This window comes from Malaya genurostris, chromosome 3, assembly GCF_030247185.1.
Source record: "Malaya genurostris strain Urasoe2022 chromosome 3, Malgen_1.1, whole genome shotgun sequence".
Lineage (NCBI taxonomy): Eukaryota > Metazoa > Arthropoda > Insecta > Diptera > Culicidae > Malaya > Malaya genurostris.
Window position 1 is genome coordinate 33,745,381 of NC_080572.1, and position 21,807 is coordinate 33,767,187.

The 21,807-nt window shown below is 35.3% G+C and overlaps 1 protein-coding gene across 2 annotated transcripts in view; it reads left to right on the plus strand.

The window, feature by feature from the left end:
• Positions 1-21,807, plus strand: part of LOC131437820 (trace amine-associated receptor 1) — a 149,846-nt gene that overhangs the window by 77,854 nt on the left and 50,185 nt on the right. For both annotated transcript variants that reach the window (XM_058607423.1, XM_058607422.1), the window contains exons 2-3: positions 6,088-6,452; positions 6,525-6,641. In XM_058607423.1, coding sequence (XP_058463406.1) covers positions 6,108-6,452; positions 6,525-6,641 — 462 coding nt within the window. In that variant the 5' untranslated portion in view covers positions 6,088-6,107. The remainder of the gene's footprint in view (positions 1-6,087; positions 6,453-6,524; positions 6,642-21,807) is intronic.

A 21,807-nucleotide genomic window follows, 5' to 3' on the forward strand; every position in this document is an offset into this window, starting at 1 on the left:
AACTGGTAGCTGTCATTCCAAACGAACAGGTGTCGCCACTCTGATTATAGTCACTCTAGTTTATATATCCACAAGATCTGCCAACTAGATTATTTAACAGTAAGTTTTAAAAAAATTTGCCGTATCGTATCGCCATCGCTTGTGTAAAAATATTCATGAAACTGAACATCTTCCACTAATAATACCGTAATACCGGAACCGGAAATCGTCTCTGGATCAAATTTTTGAGGAATTTTTAAAAAAAATTTAAATTTTTCATTTGCATCTTAGTTTTTAAAAATCGGCTGAGAAATTTCCAAGAAAATTGATTGCGCATTTTCTCATAGATTTGCACATATTACCATATTACTGGAACCGGAAGTTGGATCGGGACAAAATTCAATAGCAGTGTATGGGACTATAAGACCTTTCATTTCAATCTCTGAGAAAATTGAGTGATATTATTTGTCACATGCACACAGACATACATATACACACAAACATTTTGTGATCTCGACGAACTAAATTAAACGCTATATGATACTCGGCCTTCCGGGCCACCGTTCAGAAGTCGATTTTCACAGTGATTGCATAGCCTTTGTATATGAGAAAAGCACCAATGATAAATGTGCACTCGAACTTCGAAAAGAGTGTAGAAAATTTCATACCGCCGTTTAAAGTGACGATGTAAACAACGTAGAAATTCTTCGAAACTGGGCTCATAACCGTTTCAAATTGAAAACCAGTAATATATGCATTGAACCCGTGTGACACTATACAAACATATGCCGTATGCTTACTTCAAATGTACCAGGAGTGTGAGTTGAAGTTTGCTTGTTTGTATGTTAAATGTCACAAGCAATATGCATACGTTTTTAAGGTTTGGCATAGTGGACATTTCGCTAAATATCCCTGTGCCACGAAAATACATTGACGAGAAATTGCAGACATTATTGAATTAAGGCCCAACACTATCGGAAAAAATAAGGACAGACACATTTTTGACGTTTATTTTACTCCGATTTTAAACGTGATATCGTTCGTTGAGAGAGTAATACACTAAGGTCTTTTTTATGCGGCTTTTCCTTTCTCATATAGAAAGGTTATGCAATCACTGTGAAAACCGACTTTTACCATTCGACTCAGTTCGTCGAGTACGCAAAATGTCTGTGTGTGTGTATGTGCGTATGTGTGTATATATCGTTTTTTTGCATTAACTTCTCTCGGAGATGGCTTAACCGATTTTCACAAACTTAGATTCAAATGAAAGGTCTTGTGGTCCCATACAAAATTCCTGACTATTATTTGGATCCGACTTTCGGTTCCGGAATTATGGGGTAAAATGTGCAAAAAAATGGAAATATGTATTCTAACTTTTCTCGCAGATGGTGAGAAATATTTTCATAAATTTAGTTTCAAATGAAAGTTCCTGTGCACCCATACGTAAATCCTGAATTTCATCCAGATCTGACTTCCAGATCCGGAAATATAGGGTAAATGGTGTTAAAAATTTTATACCATCACTGAAAAGGGCGAAAACCCGTATAAAGTTTTCTAAATCGACCTCAAATGTTCTCCAATTAATAGTTTTTATCAGTAGACGGTCAAACAAACTGATTTCGGTTATTGTTTTAATAATCGCAGAAAATTATTTTGAAGAATACCACAGTATTATATATGATAGTATGATTGATATGAGAAAGGCATCATTACACCACTAGGTGGATTGAAACAGGTTTTTTTATGCGAATTTTCAGAGTTATGCGTTTTTTTATATGAAGTTTCAGAGTTATGAGGTGTTTTATGCGAATTTTCAGAGTTATGCGGTTTTTTTAATGCGAAGTATCAGAGGTATGCGGTTTTTTATGCAAAGTTTATGCAAAGTGTTATGCGGTTTTTTATACGAATTTTCAGCGTTATGCGTTTTCTTATGCGATACGTAAACTCGCATAAAAAATGACTTCAGTGTATTATTTATTCAAGTCTTTTTTAAGTTGGTGATACAAATCGCATAACCTTGAAAACTCTCATGAAAACCACAATACTCTGAAACTTTGCAGAAAAATAGCATACATTTGAAAATTCGCATAAAAACGAGATAACAACAGATTTCGACGTTTCATGGATTTGTAAGGCATCTGGCATAAAAAAAATTTAATTTAGAAATAACTCGAAGAAAGTCGATTAAATAAACTGTTTTCGATTTAATTTCGAAGGAACCCATCATTCTTTTTAAAACTATCAAATTTCAATTTTTTTGCGAACAGCCTCGAGAAATCAAATAAACCGAATGTAATCAAATGAAATAAAATAAACTGGATATAATCAATGAAATATTCCATTTTTTAATTATTCCGACTCATGGACTGACGTGTTATTTTCTACAACTGTAAAGAGTTATCAAATATAAATAGAATTAAAAAGTTGGTCAGGCCGGCGAAGAAGCAAAAATGCTTTTAAATGTGAGTCTTATCCGTCTCAAGTTGGTAAGTAAAATACAATTCAGTACTTTTTAACTTTGTGAAGTGTAAATGTACATCATGCTAAGAATGTTGTTTACATAGGACTACAGGAAAGTGAAATCTGTTCATTATCGAAGAGTAAAGGAAGAATAAGGAGCGTATCGAAAATAAGCTATCCACATACATTCGTGTTGTACTCATGTATTTGTGATGTTTTTTATGCTCAGATCAGAGCATGCTGTGTGTTTGGCTGTTAGCTTTCGTATGTTTACTTGTTTGTGCGGTTGAAATTCCGCGTTTTCAAAATGTCGCGTATTGAAAAGGAAGTGAAAATTAAGGTTCTGGACACATGGCTAAGTGAGAAGGGTATTACTATGCGAAAATTGGCAAAGCGGTTTGGAATTCATCATGCCAGTGATAAAACCATCATTAATAAGTTTGGAGAACACTATTCGATGGATGAGCTACCAGGAAGAGGCAGAAAACCCGGTTTTTCCAACCCGAAACTAGTCCAGAAAGTGGTATCTCTAGTCTTGAAGAAAAAATCAATGTCAATACGTGATTTGGCCCGTAAATTGTATTCGCGTCTTTTGCAGTGTCCGGATGCATGCGTTTTGATGGACGATGGGACTTATGTAAAGGAGGACTCAAAAATCCTTTCAGGTCCACAATGTTGTTAACTGTGTTAACTGCCGTTATTGAGGAGGATGTGAGCGATGCGGACAGGTCGATTCAAGTAGAGAAACTCGGTCGAAAGATACTGGTATGGCAAGCAATATGTTCCTGTGGTCAACCATTTTCTACACTACCGGAACTATAAATGCAGAAATCTATCGATCTGAGTGTCTCCAGGAGAGATTGCTGCCTTTATATGAGAAGCATAGTACACCTCCACTGTTTTGGCAGAATTTAGCGTCGGCTCACTATGCCAAAACCACTCTCAATTGGCTTGCTGTGAAGGGTATAAATTTCGTTGAAAATAATATCATTCCACCAAATTGCCCTCAGTCCACAATGTTGTTAACTGTGTTAACTGCCGTTATTGAGGAGGATGTGAGCGATGCGGACAGGTCGATTCAAGTAGAGAAACTCGGTCGAAAGATACTGGTATGGCAAGCAATATGTTCCTGTGGTCAACCATTTTCTTCACTACCGGAACTATAAATGCAGAAATCTATCGATCTGAGTGTCTCCAGGAGAGATTGCTGCCTTTATATGAGAAGCATAGTACACCTCCACTGTTTTGGCAGAATTTAGCGTCGGCTCACTATGCCAAAACCACTCTCAATTGGCTTGCTGTGAAGGGTTTAAATTTCGTTGAAAATAATATCATTCCACCAAATTGCCCTCAGCTTCGACCCATCGAACGTTACTGGGCAATCGTGAAGATGGTCTTCAAGAAGACTGGTAAGGCAGCTGGGAACATGCAGGAGTTCAAAAAAATTGGGGCTCAAGCGTCCACAAAATGCGATGCAACACTTGTCCGGAACTTGATGAAGAGCGTTCGATCAAAAGTTCGAATATTCGTGAAGAAATAACTTAAATTTAATCCGGTTTTCATTATGCTCAAGTTTAACCTCGTACAATGAAGGATCAATTTTTGGTTTGAATAAAATATCGTTTTTCATCATAATTTGAAAGAAAAATTTGTGGAAAGCTTATTTTCGATACACTCCTTATCTCTTAAGTGAAAATTTATCAATTTCGATCATGTTTCCATCATGTTAATCAAGTTTAACTTTCTGGCACAAATTAGATACATTAAATGGAACTAGCTCGCACGCGCGTCTTGACGCTTCGCGTGACTCTTATACTCTGATAGCAACCTATGAAAAATTTAAATAGTGTACTAGAATCGGTTTAAGGTTCCTAGAAGAGCCGAATTGTTGAATTTCTGCCATGTTAAAAAATCGAGTGCTTTTTTCCTTGAATGTGATTGTATTCCGCTGCCGACGGATAACAATGCTTCTACTCCTGCAAGTAATTTGTTGTCTTGGTCCTTTTCTTTATAATGCACACGAAGAGATGATTAAATTTCAACTATGATTTTTCTTTCATATTCGTGCAGTTAAAAAGTTAGACTGATATGTATCTGACTGCATCAAAACCGTCTAGTTCAAGATTTCAAATGTTTGAGATATCTAATTTTTAGCTATTCATGGCTATCTCACACTACTGACAATTTAATCATACATTTCGGATCATATATTAGATGGTATGAAAAAAAAATTATATTGTTATCTTTGGTACAACTTATTCCTATCCAACGGTAACGAAACGTTAAATAATATCAGAATCTTGAACAGACACTAGATTGACTGTAGTGTACTGCTAGACAACCAGTTATAGTACAATAGTAAATTCACAACTTTTTCGATTGCTCTTAAAATAACTTATCTGATACAACTAGTTTTTAAAGTTCATAGCTCGTCGATTTGCTACAATAATTTTCAAAAGAAAAAAAAAAAAAACTAATTAGTGCATAGCATTTGTATTCTACAAGTTATAGCAGTTGAATTTATTTTTCGGTAGTCCTGGTGTCTTTCGTAAACCGAAAATAGATGATAAGTAAACACTTGAGCAATTCTATTAATAAATCAATTGAGTTAAACAGTTTTATTTCAGTAAATATCCAATAAATCAACAAATAAATTACCAGAACTCATTTCATGCCGTATTGTTTAGGCACCAATCTACTACTAACAACAGCATCTTCCAGATAGCAAATCAAATTATCCAACAGATCAATTTGGTTGAATCTGTGGTTTTGTATTGCTTCACCCCTATTCCGGAGAAAGACAAAACATTCAAATTAAATTTGCTTGTTGGTGAGTACGAAAGTTTCTGTTGCCAGCTTCTAAAAAAAGAAAAGATGTGTAAGTATTTCGATAAGTGCTGACTGACTGTCTTCTTCGTCGTTGACCGAGAGTGAACGTTTCGAGCCCACTTAAGTTTCCAAGTGGGTCATACAGACACCGTCCACCGTTCGCAGGATGGAGAATGAGGTTTACATTCATCCGGCAGAGCAACTTTCCTCCGACCGACTGTAAATACTGTCAAGTGGTTTCAATGTCGCTGAAGGAAGAGGGAAACGAAACGGGAGATTTGAAGGATTTCTTTGGATTATGTCACCCAAGCAGGGATATGGCATAAAGAGTGATACATTGAATCCAGTCGGATTGAAAAAAAAGGACCGAGAATAGTATTACCATAGACAAGATAATCTTGCATTGATTCGAGTCTTTCTATGTGCTTACGTATGATTATTTGCTCGTGGGAGAATACTGGTTGTTAATGATTTTTCAACAGGCAAATAAACCTTCGTCTCATAATAAAAAAACAAAAAAACTCATTAGGAGTACGAAAGCCCTAGTCTTAAACTTATTCCAACCCACAATTCGACGGTTGCATCTCTTATCCCAGATCTTTCTAGGTCAGTTAATACTTTCCACTAATGAAAAGGCTAACTTTTGCCCTTCACTCCCAGAACGGATATTTGTTTACTCGGTCCAGGGACGGACAAGTTGCGAGTATGCTTGGTATATGACATACATTTATGCTTGGTGTTGTTTTCTGCTTCAGCAGTCGCTTCTGGCACTCCCAATGACTTCTTTGCTAATTTGAGTTTCCGCACTTTCCATTTCAGATAATGTTGTTGTTGTTGTAATGGATCTGAAAGCTGGCAAAAATCTCGTGGCACCAGCGATAAATAATATCAGTTGTTCGAGTAATCGTTTCACCGGCAATTTCTTCGCCCAGATTGGCCCCCTGGATGTACTGCAGGCGTTGTTTATCGTGTTCCTAACCTTTCTGGTGATTAGTGCCAATCTAATGGTGATCATTGTCATCAACAGTCGACGATATGCGGCCTACATCCATCCACAGCCACGCTACCTGTTGACATCGTTGGCTCTGAACGACTTGGCGATCGGGCTGTTGATCATTCCCCTCGGGGCACTTCCTGCCTTACTCCACTGCTGGCCTTACGGTGAAATATTTTGCCAAATTCAGGTGAGTTTGACTACGTTTACTGATTGTTTGGTTGACGGAAAAGCTAATTATGGATATTTTCCTTCCCGGCAGGCTTTACTACGTGGAGCTTTATCGCAACAAAGTGCTGTTATCCTAGTATGTATGGCAGTCGATCGGTATCTGTGTGTACTGCATCCTCGAATCTATTATAAGCGGTCCAGTAAAAAAGTAAGTAATAATACATTTAATCGATACCGTTATGATTCGTAAGGGAAACTGTCTAGTAATCCATTGAATAGGGTTTTGTTTCGACATAGTTGCTGTTAACGAAAAATATTCGAATTTGTTTGTCATATGCCAGTGAAGTTTCTGGTTCACGATATAAATATCAAAGCCTAATTGAACGAATAAATGATTCATGTGAGCTAGTTCTTCATTGAATAGCGCTGTTGTTGTAGATTAAATAACAATGCTATAAAACACAGCTGTTATGGTTAGCAGTTTTCACAACTCCCAAAAAAACAAGAAGGAAAACTACTGACAGTCGGAAAAAAACATATTTATGAGTTCATGTGTGTTATTAATGGTGGGACACCGAATTTATTGTTAGAAGGAAAAGCGTGATCAGTCGATTTCTCGGCTAACGACGACGAGCTAATTTACAATGTGTTTTTATTTTTCTTCACGTTTCGTCTTCGCCTTGTCGGTGCATAACACTTCATGTTGAACTGTTATGTCAACTAGAAGTTCCACATACACCGTAAAGTAGACGTAAAGCTCTACTTGAGTAGCAACTTTTAAATGCGCCGAGGTGCATCGTTCTTACTAACGTTGTTTCGACTTACTGGCCGATTCAAGGTGGGATCATTTATGGATTAACTGAAATTCGGTTACGTGTCCTAAGCACAAACTCACAACGATCAATATCTAATCTTACCTGAATGTGGCTTAATGGGTTAGTAGGCGAATTGTAGAGTTAACGACCAAGCGTCGCGGTTTGCGGTTGTTTCGATTATTTTAGCCAATGCCTCGTGGACCAAGATAAAATTGTGGCAGACCTAATGGATTTCGCTCCACGTTCGTGGGAGCGTTTATAGATCACGTAGGCAAATATTTGATGCTTTTGAATCTCCCCGTGTTCCCTTGTAGACTTTTGTGTACTTTTCAAATCCTTCAAAGGTTCAAGGGTGGGGGATATACGCAATATCCGGGCCTTGAGTGGCTGACGAAGAGCGGTCATGGATCGAGCTACATGGAGACGAATGCTAGTTACAGCAAAGAACACATAGGACTAGACTGATAGGTAAGGTAAGTAAAATTTAAAACTACCTTCGGTGACTAATAAGGTAACAAAATCTTCAGTAATCGATAGCTTCATAAAATTTTTAAATAGCTTCCGAAATATATGTTCTCTAGTGTTCTATGATTCTTATGAGTACTAGAGTTTGGTTTCATAAAATTAAGCTTGAGGCAGTTCATATCTAAATACACTGTTTATTTTTTCGCAACGCTTCTAGTTGTCGGATCTGGAATGTTTTAAGTTTGTGTTGAATAGTTTCAGCTCAGAAAATTTTATCTCGAAAGTTCCACAAAGTGACTTGACTTGACACCCACTTCGAATGTCCTACGCGGTGTTCAAAATTCGCAATTCTCAGAGCAATGTACCAATCAAACTAATGCTAATTCACAAACAAAAAAGGAAAATTATATGTTATAAGTAGCGGGTCCATGCACATTTCGTAGTGCAATAATATTAGATTAGATGTAAATAAATTCAAACTATTTTCAATCAATTTTAATGATTATTGAAAAAGAAGTTATTTTAATGCTCTATTACAGTTTTCCCAACTAAACCAGAGGTTGGGACTAGCAACTTTATGGTTTTTATTTTCGTTAAAAATATATAAAACCAATAGTTTTCCGACACGTGAACAGGCAACATACAATAGTTCATGTGAAAAAAAAACACTCAAAATTCACGCCATCAACTCCTAACGATTGGGAAATTTACGTTCAAATTAAAATGGCGTATTAGTGGGTATCATAGCAATGCGTAGAATGAAAACTTGTTCATCTTTGAATTTGTCAGTTGGTACCCCGATTACGATAACGTTTTGAACATAAACTTTTTTCTAAACTTGTTCCTTTACTTTCTGCACTTACTTCTGTACTTTCTGCACTTGCTTCTGCACTTCCTGTATTGTTGTGCTTTCTACACCTGTTCCTGTATTTTATGCACCGGTTCCTGTAGTTTGTGTTCTTGTTCTTGTACTTTTTATACTTATTTTTGAATCTCCTGCACTTTCTGTACTTGTTTCTGTATTTTCTGTACCAGTTTCTGAACTTTGTGTACCTTTTACAATACTCTGTACATGTTCATGTACTATCTGTACTTTCTGTACCTATTCCTAGTATCTTCGGTACTTGTTTCTCTCATTTATGCACTTGTTCTAGTACTTTCTTTATTTTTTTGTACTTTCTGGACCTGTTTCTGTACTTTCTACACTTGTTTCTGTCCATTCTGCACTTGCTCATCTTAGAGTGATTAAAACCACAGTATCACAGTGTCAAATACAATATAAAGCTAACGAAACTGCAAACATTTCGGATTAAATGCCCCGATGAACTTCCTATCGCTCAAAAATTTACTTTGGATGGAAATTAATTCGAGCACTCACCCAGAATAGCGTGGCCATGATTGTTCGCGTGTGTTGTTTTTCATGTTCCGTTAAAATGAATCAACTGGCATTTGTTTTGAAATCGATTTCAGCATTTTTTTCGAAATGGGTACAACGTACGCTGTGTTTTTCGTGCTCCCATTTGAAGGTCTCAAAATGACCCAAACAAAATACATGCAAAAGTCGAAACAGTTTGTGAGCAAACGGACGAAAGAACCCTGCCTTCGGCATCATAGAGCTTAAGTAGTGTGCCTTCAAAATTCGATTATTGAACAATAAAAAAAATGGATGAAAGACAGAAAAATTGGTAAACTGTTCATAGCCACTTGAACGTGAAATTTGAAATTTTGAAATACTCTGTAAAAACCGACTATGATAGAAAGATATACCCAGCACCGTCTCTAATGGATTGATATAATTTGAATCATATGTAGGCTAATTAAAAACGTTTGGGCTTGAATGTACTTCCAGCACCGGAAACCGAGAACCGGTATAATCGAAGTCGGTTCGTAAGGCCACCAACTAACATGACGTACAAACTCTATTACTTTTTATTTAAATTTTTAATATTTGATACGATTTTGCTATCGTGTTCTAAACGACAATTAAAATTTTTGTTGTATCCGACAATATGCAGTAATTTTGAGTAGGACCATAAGACCTTCCTTTTGACCCTAAGATTGGGAATAACGGTTTTGAGTCCAGTTTAGAGATTTTTTTTCAGTTTTTGTTTTCGTCGGTTTAAGTGACGGTGTACAATATTGAACACACTTTACCCGGAAGTCGGATCCGAATGAAATTCAGGAATTCTGTATGGGACCGTGATACCTTTCATTTGAATCTAAGTTTGTGAAAATAGGTCAAACCATCGCTGAGAAAAGTGAGTGAAATACATTTTGGAATATATGATCAGTATTTCCGGTGCTTCCGGAACCGGAGATCGGAAACCAGGATACCCGGAATCGGATTGTTTAGTTGCCTACTGATATTCGCTATCAATTTGTGTAGTTTTGAGACCTGTATAGAATTTTTTTAAAGCATTTGTTTTGCCGGTTTAAGTGACGGTGTACAATACTGCACACACTTTACCCTATACATTGGGAACCGGAAGTTGGATCTGGATGAAATTCATGAATTCTATACATTCAATTTAAATCTAAGTTTGTGAAAATCGGTCAAACCATCGCTGAGAAAAGTGAATGAAATACATTTTGGATTATATTACCACTATTTCCGGTGCTTCTGGAATCGGAGACCGAGAACCAGGAATGCCGGAATCGGATTGTTTAGTTGCCTACTGATAATGGCTAGTTTTAAGACATGTTTGGAATTTTTTTACGTTATTTGTTTCGCCGGTTTAAGTTACGGTGTACAATACTGAACACACTTAACCCTATAACTTTGGAACCGGAAGTCGGATTCGGATGAAATTCAGGAATTCCGTATGGAGACCTTTCATTTGAATCAAAGTTTGTTCCGTGAGACCTTTCATTTGAATCTAAGTTTTTTAAAATCGGTTCAGCCATATCCGAGAAAACCTAGTGAGATTATTTGACTCATACACACACAGCCATTGCTCAGCTCGATTATCTGAGTCGAATGATACATGACACTTGGTCCTCCGGGTCAATTTTTACTAGTCGGTTTTTCAAGTGATTGCATTACCTTTCTATATGAGAAAGCCAAAACATACTTCGAATTCAAATGGAACTACTCCATAATGTTGAGAGCTTGACAGAGTTTTGGTACGATAGGCTTGAAAATTGGACAAAACATACTTGAAGTGTTTTGTTATAAGATAATACACAGCAAAAATGAATGATTTTTCAAAAGTGTTAGACCCTACGCGCCCATTAATAATCTAGTGTTCATATTTTGCTCTCCAGCGGGAAAGCATTGCACAACTCGATACGCGTCAAACAATCGTTTATGATCTAGCATGCATTAAGTGAAAAATTTCTAATTACGTACAAAACAATTGTTTAAAATTCTAGACGGATTTTTCTTGTGTAATACAGCCTAAAACCTTCACATAAACGCCACCTTTGAAACAATAATTTGTAAATCGGTTCTCGCATACCAGATAAACCTGGCACACTTTATATATTATATATGGGGCATTCCACGCAACATCAACCACCTAAAAGTTTTTGCCTTTCTCTATAGAAAGGTATTAGAATTGCTGGAAAAACCGACTTTCGAACGGAGCCTCGGAGACCCATAGTGTTATATACCATTCGACTCAGTTCGACGAGATCGGATAATGCCTGTGTGTGTGTGTGTATGTGTGTGCACTTTTCGAAGATATTTGATCGCGCTCAATTTTCTCAGAGATGGCTAAACCGATTTGAACAAACTTGGGCTTGTTTGAAAGCTACTGTCGTGCCATTGATCAAGTTCGAAGATCAAATGGCTGTGACTTTTGGTTCCGGAGGTGTGATTGTATAAGTGACGTAACCGACAAAAAGCGTTGTATTTGAACGCGCTCAATTTTCTCAGAGATGGCAGAACCGATTTTAACAAACTTGGGCTCGTTTGAAAGCTACTGTCGGGCCATTGAGTTCGAAGATCAAATGGTTGTGACTTTTGGTCCCAGATATATGATGGTATAAGTGACTTAACCGACAAAACACGTTGATTTTTACAGCTCTTATATATAAGGGTGCCAAAATTTTGGGATCACCTCTATTTTCGTTAAATTCTAGTGCTCAAAAGTTTAAGCACCTCGAAAAAAGCCTTCATGCAAAATTTGACCTAAATCGGACATGCTTAAGGGGTGCTGCCCGGTGTTAAAGGTTTGACAATTTTCGATCTTGAAAAAGCACCATAGGGGGGAGTACATGAAATTTCCAAAATCGAAAATTTTTGTTGATACCGAAACTCTTAAAACTGCATGAAACATCGAAATTTAGTGTCATCTCAAAAAAAATTTTTTTTGAAAAAATCAACTTTCTGGGACTTCTAAGTTCCAAAAAGTCGGTTTTAAAAAAAAAAAATTTTTTTCGAGATGACACTAAATCTCGACGTTTCATGCAATCATAAGCCTTTTGGCATCAAAATTTTTTTTTCGATTTCCAAAATTTCATGTACTTCCCCTATGGTGATTTTTCAAGATATATGAAAATTCCACTAAGTGGACTACGATGGCTTTTTTTAGATTAGCATCACTGTTCTCATACAAATAGGCAACGCAAATGTCAAGCAATAGTTTGGAAAATTTATGCTGACTGTGTGACATAAACACTAAAGCATGCTTCTGTGAACTACTCGCATCAATCTGAATCAATTGGTGTCAAAATTAGTATCCAAAATTATTTAATAAAAGTATGAAACATATTTTCATGGGTTTTTTTCATCTAACTATTTTTTACTGTAAAGAACTCTAAAATATTCGACACGTATTTTTTTATTTCAATATGGTACGTGGAATTTTCGAGATATGATTTTTTGAAATTTCGCGTTTTAAAAAACGAGCCTTTTTTCAACAGCCTATACTGTAAAATCTAATAAAGATACAAAGATTCGTCCAAGACATGAAATGTGCTCCTTTTCCTTAGCTTTCAAACAAGCGATTTCATAAAACAGCCTTTAAAGTTAATTTAATGAAAAAATTTAATAATTATAAACAAATAAAAAAATTTCAAAGCCTTATATTTTTTCTTTTTTTGTTGTTGAAAAAAAAAGCCTTTGGGGTTTAACTAAATCTTGGCAAAGTTTCAAAGTGGAAAGATCAACACTTTTGAGGCAGTGAATTTTTCAATTACGACCCGCACGCGCGTTGAAATTTAATTTAACGCGACAATTAAAAAAACGACAATGACTTTGTTGTGGCCTGAAAATTGTTACTAAATGAAGAAAAATGTGATTCTTTAAGAAATGAACGATATAAAGCTTTTTCTCCGCAATCCAGAAACGCTAAGCCGAGAGATTGAGATTAGTAGGGAAGGTGAAATGTAGCCGAATGAAGCTAATAGGACCGAATCTCAATGTTTATCGTAAAACACTGTGACAAACATCAATATGAGCTCACCATGAGATGCGTACTATTACCCACCTTTCCCATGGTTTTCCTCCAAAATGTATCCGAAGTATGTCTTGCCTTGAAAGTGATCTAAACGAATGGGTTCACGAGTTGCAAAATTTTTGCATGTTCAAGTTTTACCTCTGGAGTATATTTTTTGCCATTTTCTCAATTCAATTTTATTGAACATATTTTGCCTCAATTTTTTTTACTAGTCTTCCTTTTTGAACATGTTGGCTAAAGATTTTAACCTAGTTTATGACAGCTTCTCGTCATAGGTTAGTCGTCAAGCAATTGATGCAAGCATTCAACTGAGGAGGGGCTGCCCGATGAAACTGCGATCTCGGAAAACGATTTGCTGTGTATACGAAATGGGTTATCTGAATTTGACACTTTCGTTAGTCCTGAAGTTATTTCCACATGGAAACATATTTTTCTGTAAACCGCTGCCAGACAGTGCAATGCATTGGAAAATTCCATTAGCGTTGACAAATGCGCGATTCGCAACACCCGGTGCGTATGAAAAAACCATGCCGCGAGTTATTTGTTTTATCACAAGTTCTGAAATAATTGCTGGCCCTCGAATTTTTCAACGGATTGAAATTTAACGATGTTTTATTGTATTATGATATTTTTCCCACATTTTTCAAAGGTCTAAAACATTGAAAACATTCTTTCGTTTTCAAAAATTGTATGAAATAAATGTGAATAGTTTTTTCGTAATATTTATAAAACAAGTATTAGTTCATTGTATTATTAGCGATCTGTGAAAGTTTCATTTAAAAATGTGTTTATTTGTTAAAGAACGGCATAATTTTGTCGAAAATGTGAGGAAAAATTTCATTTCACGATAACTTTTAGAAAAAAATTTCCTGTTGTTTCTTTTTGAAATTCTTTTTAAGGATCAAATATAGAATGGAGTTATATACACTTGAACAAAAACTGACAAATCATTTTTTTCTGCGTGATTTGATGAATCCTAAATCCATACTCATAATTGCTGTAACAAGCAGAACGATTTATAGCTGGAGTCGTGTTTCATTTAATTTCAGTAAATTAAACCTTTTCTATCAACCGTAACTTGTTTGGTATAGTGATAAACAATTCTATGAATAGAATTTTCGCCAAACTAAAACAAAATCTAGTTCCGATGGTGCAGTTTATCACTGTTCTGCGAGAAATTTTCATCTGCTCTGCTCAAAACCAAAAGCGCATAAGAACAACTTACCAGGCTGCTACGCAAAGTACATAACTAACGTTAGTTAAATAAAGATACACGTTAAAGCGAGCTCGCATTGTGCAGTTCTTTTGAACTTCAAAAGTGGTGAAACATAATGTCTTTGAATGTTGTGTCATTATTTGCATGTTTCAATGCATGCTCTCTGGTTTCTCCCTACTAGGGGAACAATATATGCATATTACATTCGATGTTGACAATTTTGCGTTTTATTTTCTTGTTTGAGGGAAGAGTATTACGACCTTAGCCTTAATGTACCGTAAAATCAGAGACAATAAAAAGATTGAATGTGAAATTAGGCGAACTTCCAATCGCATCAATTTTATATTTTTCCGTAAGAGCTTAACACAACTCAACGTTCCACTTTCGCGTTACTTTATTTATTTATTTATTTTTAGTTCATCCGACAACACAAGGTCATAATGAATATGATGTAGTCAAGTTATAAGTTTCTGCGCAAATTTATGTGTAGGTTCGCCGAAATCGAAGAGGTGTTCAACAGTGCCAAATGTTCTAATGCATGCAGTTATTGGTTCATGGAATCCAAACGTCGTTCGCTGAAATCTCGGTTGAAGTAAACCAGTAGAACGTAGCGATCGTTGTGAAGCACGGAAGTCAAGACTAGATAAGAGCTTCGGATAATCAATATCGCCGTTGAGTACTTTCGCAACGAAAATCAAGCAACAAATGACCAACCAGACGACAGCGATCGATCGATTTTCTGCACGCATTCAATTCTTAAACTCCAAGCTAGCTGACACGGACTCCAAACTATGCTAGCATTTTAAAGTATAGGTCGAAGTAGCGAGCAATATAACGCCTTCAAACAGTGAGGATTTTTAAAATCACGTCCAATTTTGGCAATAAAACCTAATTGTCGAGTAGCTTTTGTAATTAGTGCAGAACGATGCATATTAAAAATAAGTTTAGAATCCAACAAAACTGCAAGGTCATTAACACGATCAACTCTTTGAAGCATTTGTCCGTCAATTTTACAGTCGAAATGTTATGGATTCAAAATTCAGTGGAATGTTATGATCTGACATTTTGCAATGTTGACGATAAGCCAGTTCCTTCGACAACAGTTACGAATTCATCCAGAAGCTTTTGAAGACGGACGCAATCGTCAATAGAGCGTAGCTCAAGGTATAGTTTCAAATTGTCGGCGTAGACTAATTAAACTGACTGAGCAGAGCTAACTGATTTTATTCTGAAGTGCCTACACTGCTCCTGCTGTCGGTCAGCCGTCGAGCTGGTCTGCTGCATGTGCCCTTTATGTGCTGGTGACACGCGGATTCGATTTGCGCGTGGTAACGGATTTTTTTTTATGGTTCGAGCGAGTCTGTTGATTACTGAACCTTCCTGTAGTTTTGAACCTCCTGATTCAATTTACTATGATTTTCTCCAAAAATCTATGATTGAGGGTGGTTTGTAATATATTACCGGTTCGGAGCAAAGTTACCATATTCCCAGATTTTACTGCAAAACCACAGATTTTTTGGTCTATTTTGCCGCACAGATTCTGTGCCACAGAACACAGATTTTATCAATATTTACAGATTTCTTCAGATTTTCATGAATATTTCATAAAAATGGCAGATTTTTAAAATGTTTTTCACAGATTATGATCGAAAATATGCAACGCAGATGGTACACAGATTTTTCAAGTTGAAACACAGATTTTAAAATGGCAACTCTGGGCGAAACTCTTTTGTTAATATTCGTTGCTTCAATTTGCAAACCCTGAACATATGACAACTGGCATGTAAGACCAGCGCCCTATGCATTGAATCGCCAACCAGGGCACCTTCCGAATGAGTAGAATTTGTTGGGAGAGTTGCCTCAAAGTGTAAACACGTATTCGACGGAGCTTTTGCTTGATGTAGGCCCAGACGTTTTCGATAGGATTTGCACTAGGCGATTGCGAAGGCCAATAAATTGTCATAATATAATATAAGACTTTTTTTCCTTTTCCATTCCTTTCAGTACAGAGCCGGCACCGGTGTGTGTGATCATTATCTTTTTGCATGATTAAGATTTCGTTTTTTACGTTGTTTGCACACAGATGTTCCCGAATGGCAGTTTTCATTTCAGTTTTTAAAATACTTGAGGTTTAGTTTAGATGCCAGTTGAGAAATCAGGTTTATGGCAACTTTTTTTACGACGTTTTGAAATTTACAAGAAACCTTACCCTAGAAATTTGAGGATCCTGAAGTACAACCCAGTCCAAATTTAATCGAACCCTACTCGATAGGTTTTATTTACACTTGAATTCAGGTTAGTAAAATATCAGTGATGCTATCTCAGAGAAGTCGGTGTGAGGTACACAGTGGAAATTATACACCATTTTTTTCGTTTGTCAATGTGGGGTGGTGAGAAGAAATATCATGGCGTTTGCTCAACTGTTGTAGAATTGAAAACCCCATTTAAAGTTTGTTATATATTTTGCGATGAAATCCATTTTCTCTTCATATTTTCTTCCAAAGTCCTTCGACACGAAGTTGCCCTCACTAGCCTTGACCACTTCAAAACATATTCCTTCATGCATACCTGCACGTTGATCGTCCCGATCATGTACATGACGCGTAGTAAAAAATAAAAGCCCTGGAAGCTACCGGAAGTCTGCTATCACGAACGTCTCGTCATCCAATGCGGTTTTCTTAACATCTGTGTGCTCGTGATTTTCCCTCCGATTTCCGCCTTTCGTTGCGATTCGGTGCCTTTTGAACTTTGTACGAGTGTATTCATTGACATTTTTTCACCCAAAATTGTAATTAAAAATATCCAATGGGTAAAAAGCTACAGTCATTTGAAAATGATGATTTTCAATTCCGTAAACTTTTTGTGACAGATTCATCGAGTCCATTCTCACCTTTTTCGAAAAATTTGTCTTTGGCAGATCGTTTTTCGGTTCGAGCTATAAGGTGAATTTCAGCCTTACATACGCATACTTTGTCCCGTGCGTCGGCAGTTGGTTTCGCTTGCGACCCTATTCTGATATCATTACCCATTACTATCACGGCTTGCAGTAATATTGAAAATATATTATACATCAAGTAAGATGATAGTTTCTCTGTCATGATTGCAGTCATTAGTTAGATTAAAATATTATAAATAAACACTTAATACACAAATAAAATGAATTGACTAAATTTGAAGACAATCGAAGTTTAAAATGTAAGCAATAATTTCTAGAAGTGCTATTATTTTAAACATTTTCTCTGCTAATATATGTTAGACTTAAGAAAAATGTTGCTAGTTTCAGGAGTAACTTTTTTAATATATGTTAGACGCAGGCCAAAATGACGTCTTGGTGAAAAAATCTTATGTAAATCCCCTTAATAAATAAACGTTTAAGGAAAAGAGTGTGCTGATATATTCAGTATCTTTTTTCTTTCGATCTTTTGGCATTTGATCTATTTACAGATGCAATCACTCTGCGCTGAAGGGATACGCAAATTGACGTTGAATATATTGAACCAGATTTCTTATCATAGTTTGTTATGGGATCTTCAAGTGACAACGTTTATCAGCGAAAGATACCGTTAGTTTATCAAAGCGGTGCCATTTGCAGCAAATAAAGATAGATAGATGGTAAATAATATCAGCCCGACTCATCTCAGACCAGGGTTTCTGCACATAGAGATATCGGAATCTCTACCGGGTACAGTTTTCTGAACTGCTGTCTATCAATTTATCTGTTCCTTACGTGATTCAAATTGGATGTTGCTAAACTGGCATCATTCAGATTGTATTCTGTGACTTTATGTGATCCATTTCATTGCTGCACTGTTGGAGGATAATGCACTGACGCACTTAAGAAATCGTGTCAATTTTTGACAGGTTTCTTTTAGACAATTAAAACAACTGTGACCCTTAAACACCTCATTTTGGTTGGTTCAGACCCAGAGCTCAGTTCAGGCCCAGAGCTAAGTTCAAGAGTTCAGTTCCTGAGTATATTATACTTGCAGGTTAAGAATTATGAAAAAGAAAGCTCCACAATCATGTATTCAGTTTCAAATGGAGTAGGAGTGCTGTTTATGCATTGTATATTCGAAGGAAATGACCGCAATAATGTGGAAAATCGAAGCGACTTAATTATTCGGTTCATTTCAGAGCCTTCATAATGTTTCGAAAAAAAATTACGACGATATTTTGTTCCTTTGTTATTAGTGTATTGGCATTTCGAATATTGGTTTTGTACGCCGTTCGCAGTTCACGCAGTGCTTACTCTGGTGTGGGAAAAAAATAACGGTGGCATTTATTTTGTGCTCCGTTCGTATTGTGTGTTTCGCTTCAAACAATACTACATCAGCTTTTAGCTTTTGGTCTTTTGTGTTGGAGTAAAATATACAGAAAAGTGAATAACGACGGAGAAAATTCAACAAATCAGCCCTTCTAAGGGCTATAAATGTTTACAAAAGAATTGTAAGAATTATTCAACTTATGCAAATATGCAAATTCGAAGTGAAAATAATCAGCTTAGTGTGTAAATTAAACTTTGGGTCGTCAAGAACACATCCGATTACGACGGAAAACGCTCAAACGCAATGCAAAAATAATTGTATTGATTTTTATTCTAGTGTGGATCTCTATACTAGAGTGGGTGTCGTTTCGAAATATACCGCGCGAAGGAAAAGAATTATTTAATGAATATACAAGGTTCATGCACTCTAAATCTTCTCTATTATTATTATTATTATTATTATTATTATTATTATTATTATTATTATTATTATTATTATTATTATTATTATTATTATTATTATTATTATTATTATTATTATTATTATTATTATTATTATTATTATTATTATTATTATTATTATTATTATTATTATTATTATTATTATTATTATTATTATTATTACTGCCTTTTTCCGACTTCCGGATCCTGAAATATAGGGTAAACTGTATTAAAATTTTTCTACCATCACTGAAAGGGGTGAAAAACCGTAGAAAGTTTTCTAAATCGACCTCAAATCTTCTCCAATTGATAGTTTTTATCAGTAGACGGTCAAACAAACTGATTTTGATTATTCTTTCAAGAATCGAAGAAAATTATATTGAAGAGTACCACAGTATTATATATGATAGTAGGATTGATATGAGGAAGGCATCATTACACCACTAGGTGGATTAAAACAGGTTTTATTATTGTTATTATTATTATTTATTTATTTATTTCGTCAAGCAAATGTAGACTACATATGAATGGTTTACAATGTTTACTTAGATACTACTCATTATTTCTTCGACTAAGCTGGAGTTTCATTTATTTTTGGACATACCAAGGTCAAGATTTTCGCAATATTGATTGTAGTGGCGCATTATTCGATTGATTGGGCTATATTTTGCATAATTTGTTCTAGTGTTTCTTTCTAAAAATAATTTCCTGGTTCGTAATTGACGGCTAGGTGTATAAAAATTTAATTCCGATAATAAAGAAGGTGATTGAATGCGTTGAGAAATAATGTCGCTGATAAAATAAAGCATTGCAAGGTCGCGGCGTTCTTTAAGTGTTTGAATATTGATGAGCATGCAGCGTGCTTCATATGGTGGTAAAGGAATGGCTGTTCAGTTTAATTTACGAAGTGCATATAAAAGAAATTGTTTTTGAATAGATTCTATGCGTTCTTCGTGAATAATATTGTATGGATTCCATACTAGGCTGGAATATTCCAAAATAAGTCTGACATATGTACTGCATAATATTTTAATTGTGTATGGGTCCTGAAAGTTATGACTGAAGCGTTTAATAAAGCCCAGCATGCTATTTGCTTCATTGATTATGGTATTGTAGTGTTCCACAAAAGTGAGCTTGGAATCTAAGATTACGCCTAAATCTCATACAATTTTACATTTTCCTATAAGTTGATTTCCTAGATGTATGTTTATAGATATAGTTTCATTTTTCCTACTGAAAATTATTGAGTTACATTTTTTTACATTGAGTTGGAGTAGACTTTTGCAACACCAAATGTGGAATAGATTGATTTCGTTCTGGAATATTACAGTGTCGTTGATATTTTTTTTATTTTCATGAATTTTTTGTTATTACATTTTTAAGTTCATGAAAAAGTTTATCGTTTACAATTTTTTCAAATAATTTTGGTATGCATGAGATAATGGCTATTCCACGGTAGTTCCGAATGTTAGATTTTGCACCAGATTTAAATATTGGTACAAGGAAGGAAGATTTCCATGCTATAGGAAAAGTACATTTCTCGGGTAATTTTTCAAAAGGGCGTATAAGCAAGTGACAGTTTCTCTTTGTTTACTTTCTCTTCTATTAATTACCAAGCGGTTTCCCCGTTTATCACTCAACTCTTTGCATGAAATGATACCCGAAACTTTTGCCTTTCAAACAGAATAGTGATATCAAAGAAAATCTTTTTAATCACATCACAATATTCGAAAGAGAGAGTGATTAAAGAGAAACTGTCACTTGCTTATACGCCCTTTTGAAAAATTACCCGAGATTTATTAAGTGATAAGTTAAAAGTAGTTGTAGTGGTAGTGTAAGTTCTTCAGCAAGATTTTTTAAAAACATTGGTGGTATACTGTCTAGTCCAGGCCCTTTTGAGGCGTCTAAGTTTTTCAGTGCTGTCGAGATGTCATGTTCTGATAGATAGTTTACAGAGATGGAGTTGGAAAATGCAGGTATGAAAGAGAAGTATTCACGGTCACGGTCAGTTTCTGAATAAGATGTATATACTTCTTGGGAAAAGTTTGCAAAGTGATTGCAGATTTCTGTACTATTTTTCCCTACATGTTCGTCTAGGTGCATTTGAGATGGAAAATTGTTGCTTTTTAGATTAGTTTTTGTGTAGTTAAAAAAGTTCGTAGGGCAAGTCTTTATTTCGTTTTCAATTTTGCGGTTATATTCTTCGTGTGCTGTGTTAATGGCTATTTTGAGTTGATTGCATAGATTTAAGTAATTTAAAAGATGAGCGTAACTTTTTTCTTGTTTGTAAGTTTTGTGTGCTTTTTGTTTTCTCTTTTTCAAATGTTTTAGTTGTGAATTGAACCATACAGGTAATTTGCTGTTATGATTTTTTCTTCTTCTTTTCATGGGCTCTGTATTCAGTATGTTCCGCCAATTTACTATACTTAGTCTACACTGGACTTCTTCAAAGTCTTATTATTATTATTATTGTTATTATTATAATTATTATTATTATTATTATTATTATTATTATTATTATTATTATTATTATTATTATTATTATTATTATTATTATTATTATTATTATTATTATTATTATTATTATTATTATTATTATTATTATTATTATTATTATTATTATTATTATTATTATTATTATTCATGTTATTATTCGTTTCTAGGACCTCGACTTTAACCGTTTGGTCATTCGCCGAAAGTGAAATATTGTATTCCTTTGGAATTCATGAACAATCGAGAGGGAAGCAATACTAAAATTGCAACCTGACGCA